This window comes from Falco biarmicus, chromosome 10, assembly GCF_023638135.1.
Source record: "Falco biarmicus isolate bFalBia1 chromosome 10, bFalBia1.pri, whole genome shotgun sequence".
Taxonomy (NCBI): domain Eukaryota; kingdom Metazoa; phylum Chordata; class Aves; order Falconiformes; family Falconidae; genus Falco; species Falco biarmicus.
In genome coordinates, this window is record NC_079297.1 from 17493511 (window position 1) to 17520860 (window position 27350).

The window sequence follows — 27350 nt, forward strand, 5'->3', positions numbered from 1 at the left end:
TTTGATCTAAAATTTTGGCTTGCATGAGGCTGTCACTGTGTGCAAATACTTCATGGGAACGCTTGCCTGCTTAATGAACAGAAGTAGTTTTATTAGCAATGAGCAGTGTCTCTAGCTGTCATGCTTTTTTATTTCCAACTACTGCACAATGACAGTGGAGCAGTGTTTTAGTGCTTAGGTGAATTAGCTAAATACATGCTTGCAAACATTTAAACCTCCTTTGTTTTCAAGCCCTTGCTGAGAGGTGCCAGAGTGCCTGTGAACTGCATTAGGTGCTTAGAGCAGAACATTAAGTTGAAGCAAAGTTCTGCCAGCTGCTGTGCTATGCTAGCTGCTGTTGCTGTGTTTCCTGGGCTAGCTTAAAGCAGTAAGAAGTCATCTGAGGCTCCCATCTTCATCCAGTCACTCAGAGAAACAGCTGAGGGCAGGGCAAGTGGCTGGATTATGCAGTAAGTCATCAGGAGAAATGAATGACAGAAAACAAACTAGAGCGTGAACCTATGAGATCATGGGGTGTGGTATCTGTAGCTGAGATTTATATTTGCATTTGTTTATACGCTGACATTTGAGTGCAGTCTTCCTGCAACATGTTAGGGCAGTTAAGGGAGGAATTATTTTTTTTTTAAGGTAAGATTTATAGAAATGTTGTATACGTAGATCTAGTCAAAGTTCATGAGGATCATACACACAGATTTTGATATGGTCATGTGATATATGTGATCAGATCGTCTCTGTTGTAAAGACAGTTGAAAATTTACTTTGTTAGCCAGAGAGATGTGCTGCAAAGCCTGTCTGATCAATGAGTCGTCTTATTCACACAGTTCCTACAGCATTCAAAGCAGCTTTGAAATAGTCCATCCCATCTGACAACTGTCAGCTTCTCTTCCCTTAAGCACCCAGGAGGAGCTGACAGGACTGAGCTCCAGCTTTGAGGGTAGCTAAATAAATATGCAGCAACCTCCTTTGCATACAGTGGTGGTGGAAGAAATCCACATCTCCCAAATGCTTTGAATGCTGAGCAAGGGTTCTTGGGGAAAAAAAGTTAATAATTTTCTCCATATAAAAATCACATTCAGGTTTAAAAAAAAACCTATATGCATTAGGGTTGTACATTGAATTTCAAGCCATGAAACAGTCTCTCTTCTAACATGCCTTTCTACACTAGTTTTTGGCAATAACTGATCACTGCTCAGCCATGGTAACAATTTGTGTGTATATGTATTTGCAAGTTGATGATCTCCAACTCCTGTTGCTGAGCACCCACACTCAAGACCAGGTAACAAGGAGGCTAGACCTCTATCTGCCAGTCTAGCCATTCTTCAGCTTGTGATACCGCCAAAGGAATTGTACCAGTCATGCTACCGTAGCTACAGCCGGGGAAGGGACAGGGAGTGGGAGCTGTCTCGTTGAAAGCCTGGAACAAAAGATGATATACAGATACTCATAGACAAGCTTCATTGTCTTGTGTCTCTGAATCGACTCTTAAATAAAGAATAGCTTGTTTGTACTAATGAAACTATTGCCATGTTCTCCCTTTCTTATTTGGTTAAGTGCTAAAATTATTTTTGTAGGCACACTTTACTAATTAGGGTCTTCCAAATCTGCTGCTCAAGAAAATACATTAGCTCAGGGCGATACATTAGCTCAAGAAAATCCATTAGTCACGTCCATCCAGGCTGCCTGCAGTGGTAGTTTGAAGAACCCCCCTCTCAAATCCTAGGAAAGTTCCTACCTCAAGCCATGGTAAGCCAGCAGGCCAAGCTGCTGGTTAGGCTTTGAAAGCTTCATAAGGAGGCTAGTGTAAGGATGTTACGGGGAGGAATTTAGTTACCACTGGTAAAAAAAAAAAAAAAAAAAAAAGATGATGGAGCTGGTATGGTTATTATGCAGACTTGTGATTTTCTTCAAAACTTCCTATGGTGAGCTTGAAGTAAAATAATATGAAAGTCTGGCTTATTTCAGCACAGCTGCTGCATCTGCTGTTTGGCTGAGTGTGGATTTTAGAAAAACGAGCATAACTCTTAAATTCCTGTGGTGATTTAGATTCAGGTTGTCTCCAGCTTCGGAAAAACTACCCTCACAAGGCCTAAAACAATGCTCTTGGACATCCTGGTTTGTGGCTGAGCATAGTTGTTGTGAACAAAGAATTGTGCATTGTTACATGACACAGAATGCAGACTACATCTGTTAAGTAAAACCCATTTTTATTTTCGGGAAGCAGTTTTTATACTCAAAGATGAATGTGGCAGAATAGTTTTCATAAATACTTTTGATTGCTGTTTTGAAAGAAGTTTTTGAAATGTTTAAAGTATGAATATTCTACTGTTGCTTCTGGTACTTAACATTTTCTCAATAAAAGCAAAATCATTGGGTATTTTCCCTGGCTTCTGCAAACAGAGCCATTTTATTTACAGTCAAGGGTTGCATCATTTACTGCAAACATGGCCTGCACTTACTGTGCAGTGTAGTGAGGTATTTCTCAATTATCTATCTCTTCAGCCAGCCTCTGAGCCAGTAATACCAGAAAGCATTGAAGATCTGTTGGGAGTTCAGATGTGGGAAAAAGAGCATTCGGGAATTGCTGTAAAGCAAAACAGTTTCATCCATTACGGCTAAAGGAACATGCGCTGGTGTTGACCATCAGGCCTTGTCTTCATGAAAAACAAGAGGCAACCCCTGAAAAAGCAATGCTGTTTTGTGCACATGAGCTGTTTAAAATCTCAATTACTTAAAATCTCAAGAGAATTTTAAGTTGATAGTAGGTACTTTGAAATTAAATGCCAGACCTCACCTACCTAAAGGCGTCTCAGTCTCTTTGGGTCTGTTCCGCACGCTGAAGGAGCAGTGCTCCTGACAGTGTGGGTCGGGCATTCAGATATGACTGTTTGCATTTTCTCATTTTTCTTGCAAAAAAAAACTTTATTGAAAAACATACTGCATTTAAATAGCGGGTTTCAAATCCTGGATCTTGAATGTTGCTTGCTTAGTTTGTTTGGTCAGTAAGGATCTCTTCTGGCTGCCCTTAAGGGTTCAGTTCTACCTTGGCTTAAGCTGATGGTTTAGCCTTAAATGGGTGCTGCTGTGTTCTGTCCTTGCGAGAGTGGTGAGCTAAGCCAACTGAATACGAGCTGTTTTTTTCCTAGGTCAGTTTTCAGCCAGATCAGCCCTTGTACCATTTCATTCTGGTCATGTGCAGAAGTGCTGCCTCCTGGAAGGTGGCAGCCGGCAGGACTGTGGCAGTCCTCATTCCTGAGGTTGGGAGAAAACTCTGTAGGTCAGGGCTTAGGGTATTGGGATGAGGTTGTGAGTCTTTGGTATACCTGGACTCATGGTCTGATAAATGTTGTGGTTTTTTTCTTTAATGTCTCTGGTATGTTCTGTTAGGCTCTATCTTATTTGAAACAGCAGCAGTGCTGGCCTGGTCTTACAAGCTTCTTGTCTTTGGTTGGCAAACTGTTTTGGAGTGGTGACACGTTCAACAGTTAATTTTTAAATTTCATTGAAGTTTTACTGTAGCAATGGGAAGCTTGAGAGTTTTTTCACTGCTAAATTTTAAATGTCTTTCTGACAAAGTGGGCATAAAAACTTCCCAAAGATGTAGGGAAGTGTTTGGCTCGCTGTGTGTGTCATGATCATCTGCAGGCTAAGGCTTATCAATGTGGATCAAGGAACTGCTCCTTTTGTTTTTGCTGGATGAGCTCCCAGCCAGATCAGGCTCCTTGCCTGGCTGGCCAGATACTAGTAAATGACCTCAAAATGGAAGGAATGGAAGCATACAGTTAGTGTAGAGGAAGGATGGATGGGTAAACTTTGGGGTTTGAGATGGTCTGTCATGAAACCATACTTAAAAGTACAGGGATTCCTGCCCATTTCCCTGAAACATAATATCTAAAAGGTATCTATTTACAATGTACATGTTTAGTAGTTACGAAATACCAGACATTGTATATGTCAAAGAATATAATTTACAGTTTCATTAGGAAGATGAAGCAATATAAACAGTTCCTTCTGTTTTTCACTTTCAGAGGTATTGTTGCCAGTATTTTGGTTTTCTTATGTTTTGGAGTTACACAAGCCAAAGATGGACCATTTTCAAGACCTCATCCAGGTAATACACATTGCTTAAGTCACTCAAATATTTTGGATAAATTGCATGGTTTATGGTGAACATAAATATTTGTGTTGCTTGTATCATTATCTAAATTAGGACTTGCCATCTCTACAGGTTCATTAACACTGCACACTTACCATGTAGCCTCTCAGCTTCCACCTAGCCTCTAAACAGCATAGTCCTTCTTCTGTGCTTTCAGTCTGCATGTAGTACAGGATTTGGGGTTTTTTTAATCTTCCTGTTAGTAAAAAGCACTGTATGAACTGCCAGATTCTTAAAACCTTAACTTCCCTTGTTTATCTGGGTTTTTTTATTTTCCTCTTTCTGTAATGGGACTGAACTTCTGACCATGTATCTGGTTGATGGAGCACTGCGCTCACTTTGGTGTATGTCTGTTATCCACAATAACTGGTAGATTGGAAGCCCTTAATTATGATTTTAAAGATTTCTAGTAAGACTGTAAGTCTTGAAAGTATTTGAAAACACAACACAAAACCTCTTCCATGTAGTGTTGTATCAGGTGAAGTATGAAAACACTTAGGTATCTTTGATCTTTTGCCTGTTTTTAGATGTGAATCGTTAAGAAAGTTAATTCTTTACAGAATCTATACAGGCTTGTATAATATTTCTGAAACCATTAGGATCTTCCACAATCAAATACAACTATAGGTATTTCTTATGCCAAAAATTTAACCTTCCAGTTTAGGAATAGTGTTCTATATGAGAAGCAGCAGACGCGTTAAAAACCTCTATGAAAGCAGACCTTGTTCTAGAGCAATGCTCACAGCACAGCTCTGCCAGCATAAGGTTTTATCCAGAAGTTTTCATTTTTGAGGTCTTAGTAAATAGCAGTTTTTAGTCTTTCTTTTCTGTGATAGTCCTGGTTCCTCCTATAAGACAAATTATCCTTTTTAAGGACACCACTGATACTTGGATGCTTTCATTTTTAGAACATCCAGTGGTTTTGTCTGGCATGGAAGTCCATTTTATTCCCTAGAACAAAGTAGTACAAGTTGGATGGGGAAAGTCCAAAGGTCAAAGATTTCCTACAGCAGACTTCTAGCATAGACCGAGCCAATGTCTTCCACTTCTGTATGCTCTTGTCTTGGAAACAGCAGTTACTGGACTGAAGCAGAGTATCTCAGCAGAATCAAATCATCCATGGATAGGGTGATCGAGGAAGCACCCATGTGTTCAGTCACTTCAGATACTGAGTGTATTCTTTTCATCTTTTGTCTTAAATTCACCTTTCTTCTAGCTTGTTTTATGGGATGATCTTCTGGAGAGTGGTTTTCAGGAGCTACAGCAGTTCTCTAGGGCAGTGGATACTTCCACAGTCACAGCAAGACACCTGCGTGTCTGTTTAAAGGAGAATGGCACACGTCTCCTGTGGGAAGGCTCTTGCAGGCAGCGGGAGGCATGGCCTTGCAGCCCCGTGAGATTCCACATCGGCTCTCCAGTTACAGAGAGGTGTATTAGGAAGCTCCCATCAGGCAATTGAGTCTCTGACCTCAGCTTTGTGGTGCTGTTCCAGCAGAAAGATCTCATCTCAAAGGAACTGGCAGCACAGGCCACTGGTGTGCACTGCTTCCATTTATAGGGCAGAAAGAAGCCTTTGGGTCAGTCAGGTCACAGTCTGTGACACAGTCTGTACAGCCACATCAGATCTGTTACATGAACTTCTCAAGCTGCGTCTTAAAGGTAGCTAGGCTTCATGTCCCCCTTCTCTCAGGTGACTTTTGGAGCTCTCTTATTCAGTATGTGTGTACCCAATTATGACCAGCTCAGGGACGTTTTATATTTTTGACTGGGTTTTGTGCCTAATATAGTTGTTCTGTTTCAATAGCTCTTCTCACTCCAGCTGATTTATTGGTACAAGGCTCACGTATGCCAGTTCACCATTGGTCTTGCTGAAGGAACAAGTTTTGCTTTTAGTTTCCCTGCTCCATAAGTCCACTTTCCCCATAACATTTTGATAGTCCTCATCGTGTGTTTTATTTTGAGCTTCCTTCTTTAAAACGGCAGTTCAGAACTGTGTAGGATGTTGCAGGTGTGAAAACGCTGTTGTTTATTCTGATAGTGTTAATGCTTCCCAGTCTCTCTCTGGCAGTACCTTGATGGCTCTCTTCATATTACATGTGGTTTTTTCCTGGCTGTATTGCGGTGGCGGCTGAGTGACTGGCAATTAATATCAAATCTTTCAGTTTCAGTTGATGAGCTAACATGAAAACTTACTGATTCCTAAGTGTGAAACTGTATTATGAGCTCTTCTACTACTCCAGTCTTTTTAAACCATCTGATTTTCTCTCTGCTGTCCCTGCCTTCCCTTCTGCTGTTGATTGTGCTTTATGTTATCAGCCTGCTTTTCACAAAGGCCATTAATGAAACTGGTCTTAGCTACCACGTAAGTGGTACCCATCCAGACTGGTGATTTTTATGATTCTTTTGGCCTTCCTTTCAGTATTACTGGCAATGTCAGCTTTAGCCAATGGCTTATCCAACTTCACCAAAATTATTTCTGATCTACTGATTTCACACCTTCTCCCTCCCCCCCGTTTTCTCTAGTTTAGGTAATAATTTGGTACATGGACCTATACCAGTTGCCTTACTATAATTCAGAAATATAGGACTATCATGAAAATAAGTATGTATGGCTATTTAGGCAAGACTTCTTTACAGACTTACCCTGCTTTTTGTCCCATTTTCCATTTCCTTCCTGTAAAGCATTGGCTTCAAGGCCTCCATCTGGTTCCATCCAAACCTTCTGGCAAAGGAGGAACACTGCCTTAACCCCAAGGAACAATATTTTACAGGGGACAAATCTTAAGCTCTGCTTGAGGGTCCATTTATGGGTGGGTGAACACCCAAATTTGGCAAGTATAATGCATTTCAGGGTGAGATTAATCATGGATAAAGTCAGTGTCAGTATATGCTGACTTTGTAGTATTTACAAATAAAAGATACTCTTCATTCTTACTGTCAGCTCCTTTTATGGGGCCTTGAACTTGCAGGTTGCCTGGTGTTGTAAAAGTTCCATGATGCTTTATTGTCTTTGCCAAGATAATATGCCCACATTGTAATTTTAAAGAAATTTTCCATCACAGTTATTAATGCCCTAAGAAACAGCTTTTAATATTCTGAATCTTTGCCAACAGTTATTTTGACTTAATACATCATGCATGACAGCACAAGCTGTTTGGAGAGTAAACTGTGACTTACTTAACCATAGACTAGAGGGCTGGAGGCTAGGAATGGGTAGGCAAGAACTGGATCTCTTCGGGACCTGTCCCTGGGCGGAAGGCACAGTCAGAGCAGGCTGCTGATGACACTGGCTGGAGCAGCTGGGTGCCTTGTCATTCCGCAAAGCAGAAATCCTTTCATTAAACTTTGTCTAGGGAATAGTATGTGATTTGCTGCTTTCTGACAACCCTTTTAACGACTGAGGAATCTCGATACTCGCCACTGGTTTTGCGTAAACATACTGGACTGTTGGGATAGTGATACTAATTGGTTGCTTTTTCACTGACTGAGTGCAATAAATGACTAGGGGGTTGGACAAGCTGAGCTTTTAACTTGTATTTTTCTGTCTTAACGTTAGTGTATAATATGTTCAGGCATTACATTTAGAAATATAAAATCACCTGCGCAGAGCTAGGACTGGTCTGAAGGGCTTGCCTGCGTTCTTACTCTCTGTTATTCCACCTCCTGGTCATTGCAGCTCACACATCGTGCTTTTGAACCTGAGCTTGCTATGGCAAACCTCGTACTCCAGAGCAGTAATTGGAGCAGCATATTCTGGCCCAGGCTCATGTGGCTGCTCAGACCAGATAGTTCTCCTTGCTCACCTCCTGTGCAACGTCTGATTAGCTCTTCATAGCTTCCACCCACTTAGCAGCTCTGAGATAAGTGACTTGCTTGGGCAAATAAATTAGATATTTTATTTTATTTTTACTTTGCTCATTTAGTCTTTCAGGTGGCATAGGTCAAACTGACCTCAGTTGATAAATAGGGGTAAGTTGCTGGTTGTGTGCTCAGCCAGGCAGCACTCTCCGGGGTTGTGTTTGCAAGTCTCCCTACAACTGCAACAGTTAGTGTTTGAGCACAGTAATCACTAAACTATCAGGTATGTAAATTGATGCTTACTTAATCAGGAAGATAGTCCTAATTTGAGGGAGGATCATGGTGACAAGTGCATTTAAGGAAAACAAATAGAGAGGTACGTTAAAAATAACTTCATAGCTAAAGCCGAGGCCAGTCCAGGAAGAGAGGGAATAAAATGTACAGCTTTGAAAAATGTCTTGTTTCTGATGTGCATGTACAGATACAAAGTAGTCTTCAAAACCTCTTGAGTACTTATATCAGCTAGGGAGAAAGCACACTGAATTATAACAATATATTTTTTTATTATGAATTATTGCTGAGCATATTCAGCAGCTGCAGGTGATCTGTTGCCAGAACCCTATGTATACAGGAGAAGAAAAGCTTAGGTAAGGATTTCGATTTTGCTACTTTCTGAACTGTATATACATCAGTTTCAGAACTAGTCTGCCACATTTATGCCTGCGAGTAGTGTAAAATCTGTCATACAAAGCTTTATAGGTCAGAAAAAATCCAGCATTTTTAAGGCTGGTAGTCAGAAGGTAATGTTTGAAGGAAACAATACCCAGATCTTGTGGGAGAAGGGTGTTAATGAAAGGTTAATTCTTACTTCTGGCTTGAACGTAGTGCTTGCTCTTCAAGATAGGTAGTCATTGTAGGAAAGGATAGAAAACACCTTATTAAACACAAACCAAATTTTTTAATCACTTTAAAACCCAAAAAAGTCACTGCTGAATTCAAAAGGCTGAAGTATTTTTCAGCAGCACAGTGGTGCCAGTTTGGGGAGAGGTTCCTCTGCCAAATAATCCTTTCACCAGTCGAGGGTTTTTCTGCTTGTTTGTTCTTCTGAAGCTGCATTCTAGAAAGACAGGTGGGTGCATGCACACTCTGAGTCAGTCCTTCCAAATGAAGTTTGCCAGTGGATTTGAAAGTTAATCAAATCTGAAGGAAGGATGGAAGTCTCAGGTAGCTGTCTTTACAACTTTTGTGTAAGGACTGCTGTGCAGGAGGCACTGTTTATTGCCTCACCAAGGAGAACATAGACTGAACACTGCTTTTCCTTCCCTCAAGGAGACCAAGGGGAAAAAAACACCTCATTATGGTTTTTAGACATTTGAGGGGTTTTTTTAAATGACTGACTCCTAAGAAGACAGTTCATTTTGTTGCATAATTAAGAAATGACAATTATGTTTGTAGACTTTAGGTAAAAATCTTCAAAGTTCCAAGTTTCCAGTGAAAGCTGTTATAGAGCTCTGAACTTTTGTTATCCAGGCCACACTTTCCCTTTTTCTTTTTTTTCCTTTTCTCTCTTTTCCTGGAATTGTAAAGTAGGCCATTTTGATTATATTAATTTAACAGTTTTGCAGAAAAAGGGTCACACCTCCTCACATTTCAGTCTATTTTAATGATGGTGTCAGAAGCAGGCTGTCAGACTTGTTTTAAAAATGTGGATTTTTTTGTTTGTTTGGGGTTTTTTGGGTGTTTGGGATTTTTTTTGCTATTTGAGGCTGAACTGGTCAAAGACAACATTTATTTTTTGTTTCAGGGGCAAACAAGTCTCTTGGGTGCTCTGCAGCACCATGGCTAGTTGATTTCAGGTTCTGAGCTGATAAACAAGTATGTTTGCAAGCCTGGTATTTATGTTTAGTTCTTGCATTATTTATGTCATGGTCCTGCTTTTAGTCATTAACAAGTTGCCTTGGGGTTAGTAGAGATAAATGCCCAAATGGGGCCTGAAGGTTCGTGGTGTTTTCACTTCATGGCAAACGTGTTCACGGTGGTGGGATGGCTTGCTGCCTCCACTCAGCCATACAAACTTCTGATTCCTTTTTGCCTGATCCAATTCTAACTGCTGCCTAGATGTAACCATGGGAGGAGAGCTCTGTTTTCTAAGTGTAAACAGGAAACACCTGAAGGAAAGTATTAAAATCATTCCACAGTGATTAGGATATGACGTTACTGAGAGATTTAAATATCCACCTGGAATGAATTCAGTTTTGCTGAATTATCTTGTGTAAATTTTTGGATGGGGTTAGGAAAAAATGCTGGAACACTCTGTACGCATACTGGCTCTGCATTAACCTGCTTCCTCTTGTACAGGAGTTAACAAAAACGCTGGATGAGATTTCAGAGCCCAGAAATCATTTTACGGAACAGAGCCCAAACCGGTCTCTGGGTGGAGTGGGATGAATCAGGGGCATAAATCCAGGCCATGGACCACAGAGCTTGTGTCCAGGACAGTCAGAGAGCCTATTACCCCAGGATTGAGTCTTTCAGAAGAACTGAGGTGATGATGATGGAGCTGGAAGCGTACAAATACTTCTAATTTGTGTACCCTTTAGATTCAGGTGTTGCTTCAGTGTGAGAAGACCTGTAATTGCACATCTTGGGAGGTGAAAAACAACTGCAGACTCTGAATGAAGCAGCTGAGGTTTACGTGATATTTCTGTTATTATAAAGAGTTTCAGATAATCTCATAGGTCTTGCATCTGGTAGCTGCGAAACCTTTGGTACACTGTTTGTTTTTTTTTAATTCCTAGTAAAAGTGAAAACATCTTTGGTATTTTGAAATGCTTTCTGCCTCTTGAGGAAGAAACCTTGTCTTCAGGGGAAAAAGATGGGCTTATAACAGTTAAGACAGTTCCTCCTGCCAGTCTTAGTCTTGTCTGTTTTAGCAGTATGTAGGCAGAAGTTGGCAAATCCCGTTAGCTGTGGTAGAGCTGGGAGAACCAAACTTGGACAGTTCAGGCTACCCAAGATTGTGGAGAAAGAAATCAGATGGGTTCAGGAAGGATATAGTTCTCTTCTAAGGACTGCTAGAAGGCATTGCAAGTAGCATTTATCATTCCTTCTAATTCTTAAATACTGACTTCATTGGGTTGAAGTGTTCTTAGAGATCCTGGCCCATTCTTCCACATCCAGGTCATTGCCTAAGCAATTCTGGCAAATTTACATGGCAGCCTGTCCAGTAGTTAAGAGCTGTTCTGGTTTTATTCTTTGGGAAAGATGGTGAACATTTTACTTGAATGCTGGGCTTCGCAGTTCCTTGGTGGGATAATATCTTCCTGAAATGTTTAGTTATATTACAGTAAATGAATAATTCATTGCTATTTTGCTTGGAAGCTTGCTAACGTCCCCTTTGTTTCTGTAGCTTACTGGAGGTTTTGGCTGTGTGTCAGCGTTGTGTATGAGCTTTTCCTCATCTTTATACTCTTTCAGGTAAGTAACTTGGACCTCTAGTTACTAAATGCCAGTTTAATGTGGATATAAAATCCTTTGTTGATGTTCTTCAGGATTTTCGCTGACTACAGGAGATGCTCTTCATTTTTGAAATTGAATCATTGTGCTATTTCATGAGATTTCTAGTTGAGGGAAAATTATAATATATTGTATTATATTATATGTATATTATATATGATATAATATAACTTCCAGTTGGTCTCAGCCTAGGTTAGACACTGCAGTGAAGTGTTCTTAAATGAGTTGATAAGAAGTCAAGAGTTCTTGTTTAGATCAAATGATCAGGAGTTTGTACTTTACAAGTTTAGTCTCTTCTACATCTTGTTTAATCTTTTGAAATACTTTTAACTTTGAATCGTAGGTGCTTTGAATGTTTGAGTTTGTGTGTAGGGTTTTTTTGCAATAAACAAAAATTCGTTCACAACTTTGTGTAGTGGCAGGATGATTTTTTTTCTAGAAAGACATGCTATTCGTACTTTCAAATAGAGCACATTACTTTTTACCATATTCTTGTCCTTTAGTAAACTGAGAATTTTCCCTGGGCTTTCACAATTCTATGACTTCTCAGAAATGCAGCAATTGAAGTAAAATACTTTGAGATAAGCAAAAGCAGTAAACATGATGCTATTAACAATGCCATTGCGTTCCTGTATGTATACTTATACCACTGCAAATCTAGTTTGAGTGCCAAGAAAGAGCTCAAGATTTTGAAGGACACTCATCCTTTCCTCAGGCAGTCCAATTATTGCAGTAATCTCCTTGGGTAACAGCATGATTTGGAACCAAAAGTGAATGTGAGGTACTAAACCACGAGAGGTAACTGCCCTGTCAAACAGCTAGCTACTTTGCAGGTTTAGATTCCAATTAGTCCTCAGCTGTTTATTTTCATGCTGATGTCTTAGTATAAATGTTTGGTGCTCTGTATTGTGAAACAGTTGCGCAAGTACCATCACATACTCATCAGGTAGCTTTAAAAAATCATTTCAGATTAAAGAAGGATGACAGGCATGTTTGGAGGGGAAAAAAAGAAAAAAAGGAAAAAAAAAGGTTTTGCCTCCAGAGGCCAAGTGAGCTTGAGGAAGTGGGGCTGGAATTCAGAGATGTCAGGATCTGTCATTGTCTTCTGTTGGAGTAGGGCATTTGCTTTACAAACAAGTTTTTAATACTGATCAAACCCTTTCCAGCTAATCAAAGATTTCCTTTGGCTCCAGCATTTCTTGTTCTGCTTGGCTTTCCTGGAGCCTCCCCAGATGTCAGTGCCAAGCTCTCTTAAGAACACAAATCTGTCCTTTTCTTTTCCATTTTCTTTTTTCTTTTGCCCTGCTTGTTGTTTCAGCAGGCAGCTGGAACATGTCCACAGTAGATCAGTGAACAACAATGTGAGTTTCTGTCCCATTGACATAACTTAGGGGTTCAGTGTAAACCCTTACGCAGGGCCCTAATGTCTCATTAGGGTTTCTTTCAGGCTGCCTGTCCTACTTGGAGGGAGTGGAGTTCTGACCCTTTCACAGGCATGAACAGGTCTGTCTTGCCTTTTTTGTTGTTATTCCTCACCACTGAGGAATACTTACTCAGTTCCAGTTTATTCTTATGTTGTTACCATTTCATGTCACCCTGTGTTTTTTTTCTAGGCATCCCTGTAAATGATACTCCTGACTAGCTGCAGTCAGACTGAATGATACGTTTGATTTTTATTTGATAGTAGTGTTGTAGTTCTGAATTCTAATGGAAAAGCCTGAAATTGCTTTGCTTTCCTCTGGCAGTTTGTTGTGTTACCAGCCATGTAGTGGTTAAGGACACTCACTAGCTGTTGCTGAGCTCTTTACTAAAAATACATAGTTACTTTGCACAGGTTTAAATAAGGTTAAAATTATGCTGAGTCTGTAAGTGACTAAACTTTCTTAAAAGCAAATGCAAGCTCGCTCACAGTTGAAACTTGTCTTACAGTTAATGTGACTTCAGTGGTTTAATTCTATAATTTTATTATTATTATTGCTGTTAACCACTTTTGGCCTTAACCTGTTTTTACTGTCTGCTAGTCTGTCATAGATGTCACATTGCTTGTGTTGTAAAACATTGACCACAACAGTGAGCAGTTTCATTGGGAAATACTTACCCAGCAAATGTGTGTCTGAAATGAGTTACTAGTAAGTTAGTTCAAGTTTTGGTCACTGTTTAGAGCTAATATTTTGATCATTTCTTCCTTGTTGCTTGCTTCAAGTTTGTTACCCGTGCTGCTGGTGGGACCTCATTTGAAATGACTGCTTAATTCAATGAGCTGCACTAAATTTTTTCTGCTGTGAAATGCAGTACAGTTCTCGACTTTCTGTAGCTGGAGTGAGCTGAGCACGCATGCACGACTAATCCTGCTAACAGTGCACCTAATCGGTGTGCTCAATCTGCTGATGTTTGCATGTGCTGCATTTGTTCAAGCTGCATGTTTGAAGTGCTCCTGGATCTTTCCCATTCTAGGAAGCCGGAAGTTTACTAACGCAGAAGATACAGCCCTTAAATGAGCCTGTCCTGAGTTACTGGCTGCTTTTTCTTTACCCTTGCCAAGATCAAGGGGAGAAGAAGGGCAAAAGGGTCAGTGGGAAGGATGAGTTTTGTGCCAGTTTGAGTGCTAAGCTTTTGGGAGGGAGGGAGTGTAAAGGAGTGGCTTAGGAAAGGTATTAAGGAGCTCTTAATTGTTCATCTTTAAGAAATCTTAAGTTCATTCTGTAGTTGTCTTTTTTCCTTAATATTTAGCATTGGAGGCTCAGATAGTCAGAGTTATATGCTGTGTGATGCTTTGAGGTCTGGATGTATTAAAATTTGTTGCAGAACAATTCTTGGGGAAAAAACCTCCACTCATGTGAAGATACAATGTTGCTTTTTGTATCTTTGTACTTTTCTGTGAATTAATACATAATAAAAGGGAAACATGGGTTCTGTGTTCCTTTTGCAGACTGTACAAGATGGCAGACAGTTTATGAAGTACATTGATCCACATTTAGGTGTTCCTTTGCCAGAAAGAGACTACGGTGGCAACTGCCTTATTTATGATCCTGGCAATGAAACTGATCCATTTCACAATGTCTGGGTAAGACACAAGTAAAGTTACTTGCTAATGAGCCTGACTATTTTTTGGTAAAAGATTGCTTAATTGAACTCCTCAAAGTGCAGTCATGAGTCTTTCTGCGTGTTGAGTCAGAAACCAGATCATGACTGACTCTTCAGCTTCTTTCTCTTCTCTTGACCTTTCCTGTGGATTAGATGGACATGTGTCTCTGTGTATCCCAACTACATTGCCCAGGAGAGAGGGTAAACTGTTTAACAGCCCTTGTTTCTCAGATCATTGATGTAAGCCTTTTCCCCTAAGAGTTTGGATTTATTTGTGTGCTTAAAGAATCTTCTACTCACAGTCACCTTGAGGTACAAAGTTCAAAAGTTGGATGTTGCCAAGCAACCCATAAATTGCACTTTTCTGAATGCCAGAAACCATCACATTATTGTTTCTTGCTGGCAAACAGAAGGCTTGAAATTCAAGGGCAAAGGAATTATGATTATTTACAACTCCCTGATCGCATGGAGCTGTTAGTGCTTGTGTAGTGAGGAGCACTGAATCCTTTGGGTCGGCCATGTAAGCCTTCAGTGCATCAGGACCTGGAATTAACAGAGAGCAATCATAGCTGTCCTTTCCTAGGCTTGTACCAAAACTAGGAGGAAGAAAGGCACTCTTTGCCCAGGCATTTATGCTGGTAGAACTGATAAGATTTAAGAAGTTCTGCTAGATACAAGACGGTGGTCTGATGAGGAAGTACGTGTTCTTGCTCTGCCTTCAATGTGGTCTGCTTCAGTCCCCTTGGAAGGCAAGGAACGTGACATTTCGCACTTAAAAAGTAGTCTCCTCTTTATCAGTATGATCCTGCTTCCAGTTTCTGCCCTTAAAATTGTTGACTTTGCTTTGAAAATAGCTTGTTTGCTGACTGTGCTTGAGAACAAAGAAACTCATAAAATGCATCTGGTATTTATATGTGAAACAACTTAAGTTTATTGCTGTGTTTTTCTTGGAAAAAAAATAAGCCTTAAAAATGGGTTATTGTTTGTGTGCAAAGTGACCCATGTTCTCTTTTTGGTTTACAGGACAAACTGGATGGATTTGTTCCTGCTCACTTTTTTGGCTGGTACCTGAAAGTAAGAATAGGTCTTCTGTTACACTTCTGTTACAGTACTATTCTACTTTTAAAGCTTGACTGCTTCTGTTTTAGTGATGCCAGTCTTTCTGATAAATTATATTAGGCAGTCATCTGTGAATTCGACTAAATGTTTGTAATACATGAAAGGCCTTTTTTTTTTTTTCCTTCTTGTTTTTCTCCTGACCATGTTAGGTCTCCTCATTTCTTTGCAAAGTAACCTTACATTGACAAGTTCCTTCTTCTACCATAATTCATTCTGAGGTCAGATCAATAAAAGTAAAAATGTTTACTCCTGTAGCAAGATAAATGCTTGAATGACCTTTGAATGTAAGTATGGGTAAGACAACATTCAGATAAGGCGGTGAAAGTCTACTGTTACCCAAACATAGATGCATGATGATATACTGCTACTGTTCTAAGGAAGGCTTTTTCCAGTGACATCAGGATTTTAAATCTTTAAATGGGTAGTGGTTTAATTCTTGTTACTTTTTAGGCAATACCAGCCAACTGTGGAGGAAATTCCAGCTGCGCTTGTCTCTGGCAGAGCACATTCAATGAATATTTTGCTAATTACTTTAGTCTAAATATTAGTGCTTTTTTAACCTGATCAGACTTACTGTCTAACTTTATTTTGCCCTGCAGACCTTGTTGGCTTTTTTAACCTATGAGACCACCATAAATAATAAACTGAAAAAACTCAGTCTGTTTTAAAAATAACCTACAACTGTTGTTTTGGTTTTTGATTTCAGAAGTGCAAATGTATTCTTATAAGCGGGTTTTTTTGGTCTGGTTTTTTCCCCCCCTGTAACCAAAAGATGAGTATGCTAGGCATGGGGAGACCTTGACTTGAGATCAACTTGTGGATGGCTTGCTCTATTGGTATGCCAAACAGTAAATTTAAAGAAACTTGTAATTTCTTCATCTAAGAAAAATGCATAGGAAACTTAAATATCAAATGTATATTTATTTTTGTAAATAATGTCACACTGAGGAAAAAAAATGCCGAAATAGTGAGAGCCTAATAACAAGACATAAGGGGAGTAGTAACACATTCCTGAGGGACTAGAGTGGCATATTGAATTCTCTCCCATTCTACTCAATCAAGCTATTATCCATCTTCATCTGAAAGAAGCCTGATTTTTATTGAAGAGACTGTTCCTGCAGAAATGCTTGAGATGTTATGTCATCTTGTCAGCCTGCAGTATGATTTGAAGAGCCCAGCACACTCCACAGGGTATTGGCCTCTGTGCTGCTAAGCTGGAGTGAAACTGGCTGCTATATTTCTTACTTGTTAAGATATTTTTCTGTGAAAAGCTGGAAGTTGAGTGTGTTGTCTTCATAAACAGAGATGAGCATGTGGTTTTGGTTTTTCCTTTTTTTTTTTTTTTTTTTTTTTTTCTTTTTTTCCTGGTCTGGTTTGAGTAACAGACTCTTAAGCTATATCTCAAAGCACCAGAATGGCAATATTGAGAATGAATGTGCCTCATTCATCAGAAATTACTGTGAGCCTTCCCATTTGCTTTGGAGTCATTTAGCTCACATGTTGTCAGGTGTTGTCAGACTAAGGTGTGATAATGCATATCTTAGATTTTTCCATCTTCTGGTTGAGGCAGTCAATGCCAAGCTACATCAACTCTTGCAGAATTATTACTACCTCATTTAAGGTTGTCACATTCCATTGGGCACCCTGCTGAGGATGCAGCAGACCAGATGGGCAGGCTCTCTGTGCTCTTACCCACTTACAAATATGAAATAAAGCATTACCACAAATCTCAATTCCCTTGTTTTGATAGTAGGCTGAGATGATACCTATGCTCCAGGACTGCAGCTCAATGTTGAATGAGGAAGAAGGTGCTGCCCTTCGTTGCTTGCCCTGACAGGCTGCTAGCTGGTATAAAGTACACCCAGGTGTCCCAGCAGTCAGGGCTGAGCTTTAGTGCAGGTAACTTTAAAAAGTTTGTATTAAGCAGGCTCTGAAAAGCCTTTTTTGAGCAGCATTAGATCGATGCTGCCTGTGGTGGTGAGCACCCAGTAATTCCATTCATTTAACTTCCTACTGAATCCCATCTTACCTGCCTTTATTATTTCATGTAATGGTATTAATGTCATCATCTCGACTCTTCAGTGTTCGTCTTGTCTGTTGCTGCATACTTAATAAGTTTAGAGGCCTGTGAGTGTTTGGCTTTGCTAGTCTGTCACATCATAAGAATAAGATTGTCAGGAGTATCCCGATCCTTTTCTGGGTACTGGAGACTAGATATTCAGCTGTAGAAATAACTGGTAAACAAAGCACACCATATGTCGTCTGTGTTTGGAGTCCAGAATTTTTTAAATTGGGAAAAGAACATAATAATTTTTCAAACGCTGTTGCAAAGCTGTAAATCTGAGCAGTGTTTCTACAGTATTTATGGAGATCTCCGTTATTTAGATTTCTCAAGGACTTTAGTGTAAATGAAGTCTGGTTCTACTCAGTCTGGTGTGCAAGTATTTATTTCTGTAACGGGTTTTAGGATGTTGTGCAGCTGTTGTGGGTATGTGACAGACTTTTTTTCTTCCCTTTCTATAGACATTGATGATTCGAGACTGGTGGATGTGTATGATCATCAGTGTAATGTTTGAGTTTCTGGAGTACAGTCTGGAACACCAGCTTCCAAACTTCAGTGAATGTTGGTGGGATCACGTATGTACTGCATAGATAGTGATATATTTGTCTAAATGGAAGTATATATTTTAAAGGGAGGGTGTTGGAAGTAGTAAGAACTAGATATCATGTGCATGTGGCTGAAGATGTACATGTGACTGCTGCGGCTCAGGAGCATTGGTGCTTCTCCATGTTGAGTTTGTAATATATTTGTCACTCTTGGTATAATTTTGTGGGTTTTCAAATTATTGCACGTGGTTAAATATTTATTTTGGTTCGTTTCACACCAGAGAAAGAATCTAAAGCTTTACCTGAACACTGTAAAATATTCGGTGATGGTACAAACCCTAAAACCTGAAATAAAGAGAAAGGTAAAAATTTTTGTATGAAGTTTCAGATTACTTGTTTTGCCTGTTGAAAAACAAAACCAAAAAAACCCAAACAAAACCAACCGGACTCAGCGCACTTTGTGTCCAGCTCTTCCTTTTGTTCAAACCTCTCTTCACTGTTTTCTGAAAACAGTAAATATTGCTGTGTTTAGAATTTGTTTGTTTTATAAAAAGGTTTTAAAAGGTAAACATTTGGCCTTACTGAAAAGCTGTATCCTCTTTGCACATGATAATTTGTAACCATTCTTGTCCTAAAATACTGCTTGTGTGTATTTATTCAAGCTACAGGGACTACTGTGATCTAGTTTTGCTGTGGAAAAAACAGGTTCTGTAGCTTCAAGTGACACACTTTTTTTTTTATTTTTTTATTTTCCTATGAAATATAAATTGCTTACCAGAGCAATCAAAATTGTCTGTGTTCCAGGCACACAGCTATGGTTCTTAAGTTATTTCAGCTTGGTTTTATTCTTACAGTGCAAGCTCTTTCCCAAGCTTGTAGTGATTTGCTACATGGTTGTATTTATAGAAGTGTGTTATGTATAAAGACATCAAGCAAAGCTATTTTGCCTTCAAAAAAATTCTTATGAAATTAGCACGGTGCTCCGCCGCTTTGAATGTGGAGGACAGCCAGGTTTTTTCAGCTCAAGAGCTCCATCTCCAGAATTAACACTTGGCAATAAGACAGAGCATGGGGGAAAATCACTTGTTTAATTTCACGTCTTGAGCCTGGAGATAAGTAATTTCTTAAGGAGGCAGCCTGAAGCTTGAAGAGTATTTTAAGTTACTGGGCATCGCAAAATCTGGTCTGTAGGGACATGTTTGGTTGGTTTTTTTTGGTGTGTTTATAAAGTTCTCCCAGGGTGGAGTTGAGCTGATCGCAAGTAGGAAGAGGTCTGTTCTGTAGCAGAATGAATACAGCAAAAGAGAATCTACAGCCATCATCTGTAGAAGGCTCTTGCTGTATTTGAGTAGGCTTGGGCAGCTGAGATTCTTTCTCCTGACAGTTCATGCAGCGCTTTTCTGTGGGGATGTTCAAGCCTTGTGACTGAGAGTGTGTCTGCACGTATGTGCACCTGTATTTTATATATCCCTTTTATGAGCTTTAGTGTTTCTTCTCCAGCATCACTGTTTTTCTCTTTTCAGTGGATAATGGATGTGATCTTATGTAACGGATTAGGAATTTACTGTGGGATGAAGACTCTGTCTTGGCTTTCTTTAAAAACATACAAATGGCAAGGACTTTGGAACATTCCTACATACAAGTAAGTTGGTGTAGAAAGTAAATTCACGATAAGTAGGGCACAGTGCAAAGTCTGGGCCCATGGTAAAGATCTTGGTTGATGAAGGGTTGTTCTGTTAGGGTTAATATGAATTAAAGAATTCATGTGTGTTTAGATGACTCAAGTATCTAGTAACTTATTAATGTATGCAAACTTGTTCATGAGTATTATTTAACTTGCAAATGAAATTGTTGAAAATATACCTGTCTGTTGTGAGCATTGCCTGATATCTAGGAATGAGGGCACCTTGTGGAATGAGCTGCTTTAATGAAATTGTTATATTAGATGCAGGGATCCAAGTTGGGATTATACTCTTTCCTTCACAGCAAGGCTCTATTTGGTCCCTGTGCAAATACTGCATTCCCTAGTAATCGGAACTTCACAGTAATTGAAAGACCGAAATGTAAAATTTAATAAATCCCTTGTAGTCTTTTACCAGTAGCAAACTAGCCTTTTCTGTAGTGTGTCTTTGCTGAGCAAAGCAGAACTGAGAAACTGCTTACTGCAATGAGTGTGGTACATTAAAATAGAAAATGATAGTCCAAATAACATTGGAGGCTCTTTTAACTGGGGATGTTCATCTCATTAAGTAGTAATTTTGATGGAGTAACTGGAGGCATTTTGCATATGTGAATTGGTGTCTCAAAAGGAAATGTTGGTAGATGTGTTTTATGTGCTGTTTCTCAAAATTGCAAATGTGTTCTGCTGTTTTTTCAGAGGTAAAATGAAGAGAATTGTCTTCCAGTTCACTCCGTATAGCTGGGTCAAATTTGAGTGGAAGCCAGCATCCAGCTTACGCAGATGGCTAGCAGTTTGTGGCATAATCTTTGTAGTAAGGAAACTTCTCTGTCTTTATTGTTTGATGTAATGTTTTGTAACACTCAAGCAACTGCACAAATGATAATTTAGGCTGAAACGCTGACATGGTGATTTTTTTTTTGTTGAGGCTGGAAGAGATCAGTTCAGAATGCTGCAGAAAAGGTGTCTGTTTCCATATTTTCCGTATCTCTGGTTTACAGATTCATTGCATAAATATTTGTTCTTGCTTGCTGAACAATGTCGATAGGCAATGTGAGCAATATAAACTATGATGTACGCATAATTCAGCAAGTAACATCTGCTACCAAAAATGTTGGCTTTGGATGGAAGTAGCTTGTGTCTCTTGGTCTCAGGCAAACACATAATCACATTGCAGCTGGAGAGGACTGTAACCAAAGCCCTGGGCTTTTGTGGGTTAGCTCTGAGCAGCATGGCTCCTGAAGCACACAGTTTTGCCAGGGGTAGTATTTTTATACAGACTTAAGTAATTCAGTTATCCTAATGTTTGGTTTTTTTCTCTTTATATTTCACTGAACACATAGCATGTGAGTGTTAACAGTATCTGGCCTGACCAGTTCAGGTAAACTAGCTCCCAGTTCAGACAAGAGAAAGTTTGCTTCTCCAGAGTTACAATGAATTGAGAGTCTGCCTCCTTCATCTAGCCATCCGAGTGGCTGAATTTGTATTATGGGAATGCATCATCGTGAATTCCTAACTTCCGTTTCACAGTCACAGGTATCGCGCACGTGGTGCTGATATGGAGGATAAGCTTGGCAGTTAAAGTGCTTTTTCCCCACTCCTGCCTTGTGTCAGCTAGGCAGCTTTGGCCTTTGTGCTCTCTGTGGTGTCACTTGGGTCCATTCTGAGCAACTCTAACTTCAGCAACTGTGAAGTTTAACAAAAAAAACCCCCTTGTGACACTCCTAGTGATTCTAGAGACAATGGGCATTAGCCAGGCTCTGTATTAGTGCTACGGTACAGGGTATAACTTTGTATTTTTTAACAGTTGCCAGAACAGCATATCTTTAAGCATCTTGAAGTATGTGGAATACAAAATCTGGTGGTGGTTTATTTTGGGGTCTGTCCAGTGAAGCTCCCTGTTACGGTTTGTTGAGTGGGACACATTCGTCAGCTTGGCAAGCCACCACCACCTCTCTCATAATAACATTGCATTTTATGCTGATGTCAAATTGCAGACCTGAGTGTGCCTCAGGAACAATGTGCTGTCTGTAAGCAAGCAAGCAGTGCGCAGCAGTGCCAGCAGTGAGTGCCAGGCCGTTTGCAGACTGAGTTGAATACAAGTTCATGTCACCTGATTTCCGCTACATAAAACACGTGCCAAGTTCACGTAGCACAACAGACTTGCTGAGGTTCCCATAGTTTATGGGAGAAGTGAAGTCAATGTGCCTGTATAACTAAAATACACGTTTTTCCGAATGGTTACTGTGTGCAATACTCCCAGCTTTGCACCCTGAAGAAACTGGGGTTTAGGTACTGGAGCAGGTTTTGCAACTGAGAGATTCCATTGAACTTAGGCTAGTCTTTGATACAATAATGTTTCTTTTAGCAAAGCCTAGCTTCAGCTGACAGTTCGTAAGAAGCTTCAGATATTGGCTCACTCTTCTGGATTAAACAGTGCTTAATGCCATTTGTTATCATTTCTTTTGAAGTGAGAAACTTGTGTCTACTTGCTCACTTAAGCACATTGCCAGGGCACATCACTTGACAAGATATTGCTATAAATGTATAATCAATTCTCTGAAATTGGCTTTGACAGTGACATCTGCATAACTATGTATAAAACCAAGCCACATAAAGAACAACAACCCTGGGCTGTACTGCTAATGCCTCTTGTTATTTTGGGGCTCCCTCAGTCAGATTTTCAATGATAGTGGAAGGAGAGGTTGTTGCTTTTAGGCTTTGTTATCAGTAGTTCTGCAGGTATTTCAAACTGCTGATAAACTCATTCACAATTAGAGGCAGTGCTTTTCCAGGTTTATGTTGTGTTGGTTTTTAATACCTCTTCCAGCACACAGAAAACTTCTAAAACCTCAACTGTTCTTGGTCATTATTGCAACTGATGGTGGTGTGTTCAGTAATACTGAGCAGGACTTCGTGGCGTTAGAGAAGTGGTGGTGGGAGTCATGCAGGGAGAGAGGGAGATTCCAGGCTTCATTCAGTGAAGTCTTCTGAATGTAATTAAAATGTCCTTTCTCTCAGTTTTTATTGGCAGAGCTGAACACATTTTACTTGAAGTTTGTCCTTTGGATGCCACCAGAACACTACTTGGTCCTGTTACGACTTGTCTTTTTTGTCAATGTGGGAGGTGTGGCTATGAGGGAGATCTACGACTTCATGGATGACCCGTAAGCCAGTCCTCTTGTGTATATACCATGTCAAACTTCACTTGCTTTATTTTGAATTTGCTCCAGCTTGTTGGCATCCATCTCAGGGCAATAGTTCAGCTTGTTGGGGACAAAAAGACCTTATCCCAAAGCATCTGCTTTGTGTCTGTCTGTTTTGGAGGTGAAATTCTCACTACATCTGGTTAGAGAACAGCTGTTGTTAAGGGCATTCTATGTGCACTGGTTTTAACCTCAGTTTTTAATAAATGATTACTCTTTTGAGAATGTATTGTGTAAACTAGCTGGAGTGCCACTGGCTTGTGGGCAGAGGAGTACTGAACTCCGCTTTCAGATTGGTAGCCAGGAACTACAGTCCTTAGATGTACCTTCTAAGGACAACAGGGCCTAAAGAAAAAAAAAAAAAAGAAAAAAAAACCACCAAAAAAAACACCCTAAAAAAGTTTTCTTAAAGGTGATTCTTTCCTTGAGCTATCTTCCAACTCGTCCCTGGTCCTCTGGAGCTCTTGTGGCATCCTCTTGCAGATCAGAGGATCCTTTGTAGCAAAGTGTATTGAAGGTAAAGTACACGCTTACACAACACTGCATGTACTTTCAGACTTTTCCTCCTTAAGCATCATATTTGTCCTTGCTGCTTTTGTTTCTGCAGACCATGTAAGACCTGAGAAACCTTTGTTCTCAAAATCACGTTTTCTTTTAAGTTTTAGTAGTAATGTCACAAATTGCCTGAGCCCACATCTTAAGTCTAAGACAACGTCTGGATTCAAGGGATGTTCATTGTCTGTCACTGACCAACGCAAAAAGTGTCTGTGTTCAGAATTTAGGGTTCCAACATTCTGTGAAGATCAGTTTCCCTTGCAAGGCTTTGACTCCTAGAGCTGGGAAGAAGGGTCAACCCACATTGCTTAGTCGGATTTCAGGACATTCAGCAGTGGCAGGCTGCCCCTGCCTTTGGTGTCGGACCTACTGGTTTGGGACGTGCCTCCAACTCAAAGGTAAGAAGAGGTCTCTGCCTCTCACTGGTGAGCTCCTGTCCTTAGCACCATTCACAATCTTCTGGTCCTTGTGTTTGAGTTGGAAAAACACCTTTGCCCTCTGTTCAACCACATGGCATAACATTGAAATTTAGGAGAATCATCAGTCACCAGTGCCTCATTGCTGATTCAATTTGTTGCCATTCTTTTAATAAGCTGGAGAAGTTCATCCAGCAAGCAGAGGCTTTCATCCTGAACTGCATGTCTTCATCATTGCCGCCACCACCTGCTGTTCTGTGTCTCTTGGTGGGTAAGGTGACCAGCCTCCTCACTTCTGAGGTTCATGGCTCTGCTTGATGCACTACAGAGCTGACCTCATCAGACTGTTTGTGGAAAATGGCAGAGCCTAGCATCTGGTCTTACCTAATATCTTCTCTGCAAAGGCTTTTGCAACCGGACTCAGATTCCTTCATCCATTTCAGGTCATCCAAGCAGAGGTAATCTGCACCCACTTTACCACCTTAACTTAGTGTATCTTCACTTGTGCGTGATTTTGAACCAAGGCACTGTTTTGGAGTCTTCCTGTTGTGTTGTAGGGAGAAGCTGCTGGGGAAGAGCAGGCTGTACCAGAGGCTCCCAGCTAATGGCACATGGGAAACTGTCCTGACATTTTCCTTCTGGAAGGGAACTTCTTAACGGACAAAGGCTGGAATATTCCATTGACCTTCCTTGTCAGAAACACGGCTCATTGCTTTGTCTGGTAGTGACGAGATTGTCTGAGATAAGTTGATCAGATTCCTTCAGCTAACCTTGCAATATTTAGCCTAGAAAGCAGTGAAGTTCAAATATGAAGACTCTCTTTCTCATTCAGGATTCTTAGTATCTGCAGACAGTTCTAGGAACTTGGTCTTAGCATGGTAACAATAAAGTATCTAGAATTGACATAGTCCAAGAAGAGCGGTGGTTCTTGAAGCTGTTCTTCAGCCGTTACATACCACAGCCCTGTTGTGATTGACATGCTGCCTTTGAGTTCTTGAGAACTGGTTATGTGAAATGTTCCTGACCAGAAATGTCTTGATGCAAGAGTGTGTAGTGTTTGACCTTGTCATATGTTCCTGGTTTCTAACCTTCAAGTCACTTCCAAGGAGTCTGCGTTGAGGCCATGAATTTTAATCTCATTCATCAAATAAGAAATGGGACTTCCCTTCAAAATCTTCCATGAGTAGAAGGGCAGGAAACCAGCTGTCTTCCTCGGCAGCTTTAGGGCCTGCACAGTCTTTTGTCGGGGTCACCTTTAATTCTTTTGTCAGTGTACTGTCATTAACCTAGCGAAAGAAAACAACGGCAAATAAGGAAGCAGATCAGCAAAGGAGAAGGCTGACCTAGTCATCTGAACAGCTTGAGTTCACAGTGAGAGATTTGTTTCATTTTTTCTTTCTCTCCATGTGTTAAGGCTAGTTTCTGCCCATTTAATCTGTCATACCAGATAAACCACCTGGAGCAGTTTCTGAAGTCCTTTCATCTGAGTTGGTCTAGGCAGGATACCTTTTAAAACGGAATGCATTTATCCCAACTGCATCAGCAATAACCTACACTTGATTTACTGTATATTTTTTTTCCAGTGTATTTGGATGATTTTGTGTAGTTTGAACTTACGCATTGGTGTCAAGTATGACTCTCAGGCCTCATGTTTTTAAGCGACTGTGTGTTTTGTGTGCTCCCCTGGGTTCAGGAGAGGGAAGAGAAGCTCTGTTTCCTCTCCATGCTTAGATCCATTCCCAGGTACTGAGAATCTGAGGGGATGCAGTGGAGCAGATATGTCTGAGCCACAGGAAAATGCCTGCCAAAGGAAGGATGCTCTTCCTGGTTCAGCTGCTGGCATCTGATCAGAAGAAGGGAAGAGAAATGGGGAGCAAATGTGTAGTTGCAGCTCCCTCTGCCCTAGCACTGGTGGAGGTGCTTGGGGCCTGGGTAATGTGTGCGCACTGGGCAGGGTGTCAGCCAGCGGTGTCAGTGTCAGGCAGGCAGCTTTCTCTGCCTAGCAGAGGGCAGCATTAGCAGAGCAGCCACGCTCCAAGGAAAGCCTAATCATGGATTTGTTAGGTAGCTTCTCTTCCGCCCACTGCACGGCAAACAAGCAAGAAAACCACAGCCCAAAGAGCTTAGGTGGTTACTGAATGTCACAGCACTTAGTAAGTCAGTGCCTCAGCCAGACAGGAGGCTGTACATCACAGCAGCCATAGACAAGACTAGAATTTCCCATTGCTGCAATGCCATAGAAGTACTGCAGAGGTCATCTTAACATGTCCATCCCTCTCTTCCCAGCCCTCTGAACGTTTTTATCGCTCTGCTCCCCAACTCCCCTGTCCTGCCCCAGCAGTCCTGCTGCTTTACGCTGAATTCTTCCTGGATGTGTTTCATTTCACATCTTTCGCTGTGGTAGGAATGGAATAACGCAGTCATCTGGACAAAAGAGAAAGGACCTAGTAGGAAAATGTACTTCAGAATACGCTATGGTTAAGTGAGAGGGCAAGGCCCTCTGCAGAATAGATGTTCCCTGGGATTAAAGCGGAGACATGTAGAGTAAAGGCAGAGCGAGGAATAATAGAAGGCAAAAAGAACAACCACCGTTAATTTTAGTTGGTGGTTCCTTCTGTTTGCATGGTTTATCCTGGCCATCTTCAGAGGCATAATCATCAGTTAAGGTAGTAGGTTTGGGGCTAACGGGAAGGTGCACCAAAGTGCTTCTTTGTGTGGTTTTAAAGTAAAAGATACAATCAATTTAAAGGCTGTTGTGAAAAGTTAGTTGTGTGTGCTTGCTGGTGAAACAGTTGGTGGTTATCATGGTTGAAGGTATTGATTTTCTCAAGTTCAGTCTTCCTTGATTCAGATCAGTAGGATTTTAGGAAACATTTAAGTCATACCTTTGGGGGGGAAAAATACATACAACTTCTAGTACCTTTGGGGGGGAAAAATACATACAACTTCTAGTAGCTTTTTCTTGCTTCTTTCCTCTTATGGAAATAAAATCCCATTTTAGATTCAGGAGATGGGCGATAGAAGAACAAAAATTTAGTATACCGAGTGGGAAATGATGTACTTGTCTCTGTGCTGTTAAGGAACACATCTGTGTGTACCAGTGGTGCTGCAGTGGGCAGGATTTCAGTGCGATCCAATGCATAAACAAAGGGCTTTTCCTGTTGCCCAGACGGTACCCCCATTGGACTGGTGATATATCACCTGATCTGTCAGGTCAG

General features: G+C 40.5%; 1 protein-coding gene across 4 annotated transcripts in view; it reads left to right on the forward strand.

Moving 5' to 3' along the window:
* The window catches only part of PTDSS2 (phosphatidylserine synthase 2), a 44559-nt gene that overhangs the window by 12490 nt on the left and 4719 nt on the right, over positions 1-27350 (forward strand). For 2 of the 4 annotated variants that reach the window (XM_056354010.1, XM_056354011.1), the window contains exons 3-10: positions 4026-4108; positions 11361-11428; positions 14397-14531; positions 15575-15625; positions 18194-18307; positions 19801-19919; positions 20655-20769; positions 22977-23122. In XM_056354010.1, the coding sequence (XP_056209985.1) occupies positions 4026-4108; positions 11361-11428; positions 14397-14531; positions 15575-15625; positions 18194-18307; positions 19801-19919; positions 20655-20769; positions 22977-23122 (831 nt within the window). The remainder of the gene's footprint in view (positions 1-4025; positions 4109-11360; positions 11429-14396; positions 14532-15574; positions 15626-18193; positions 18308-19800; positions 19920-20654; positions 20770-22976; positions 23123-27350) is intronic. The other 2 variants (XM_056354013.1, XM_056354012.1) reach the window with 2 other exon arrangements.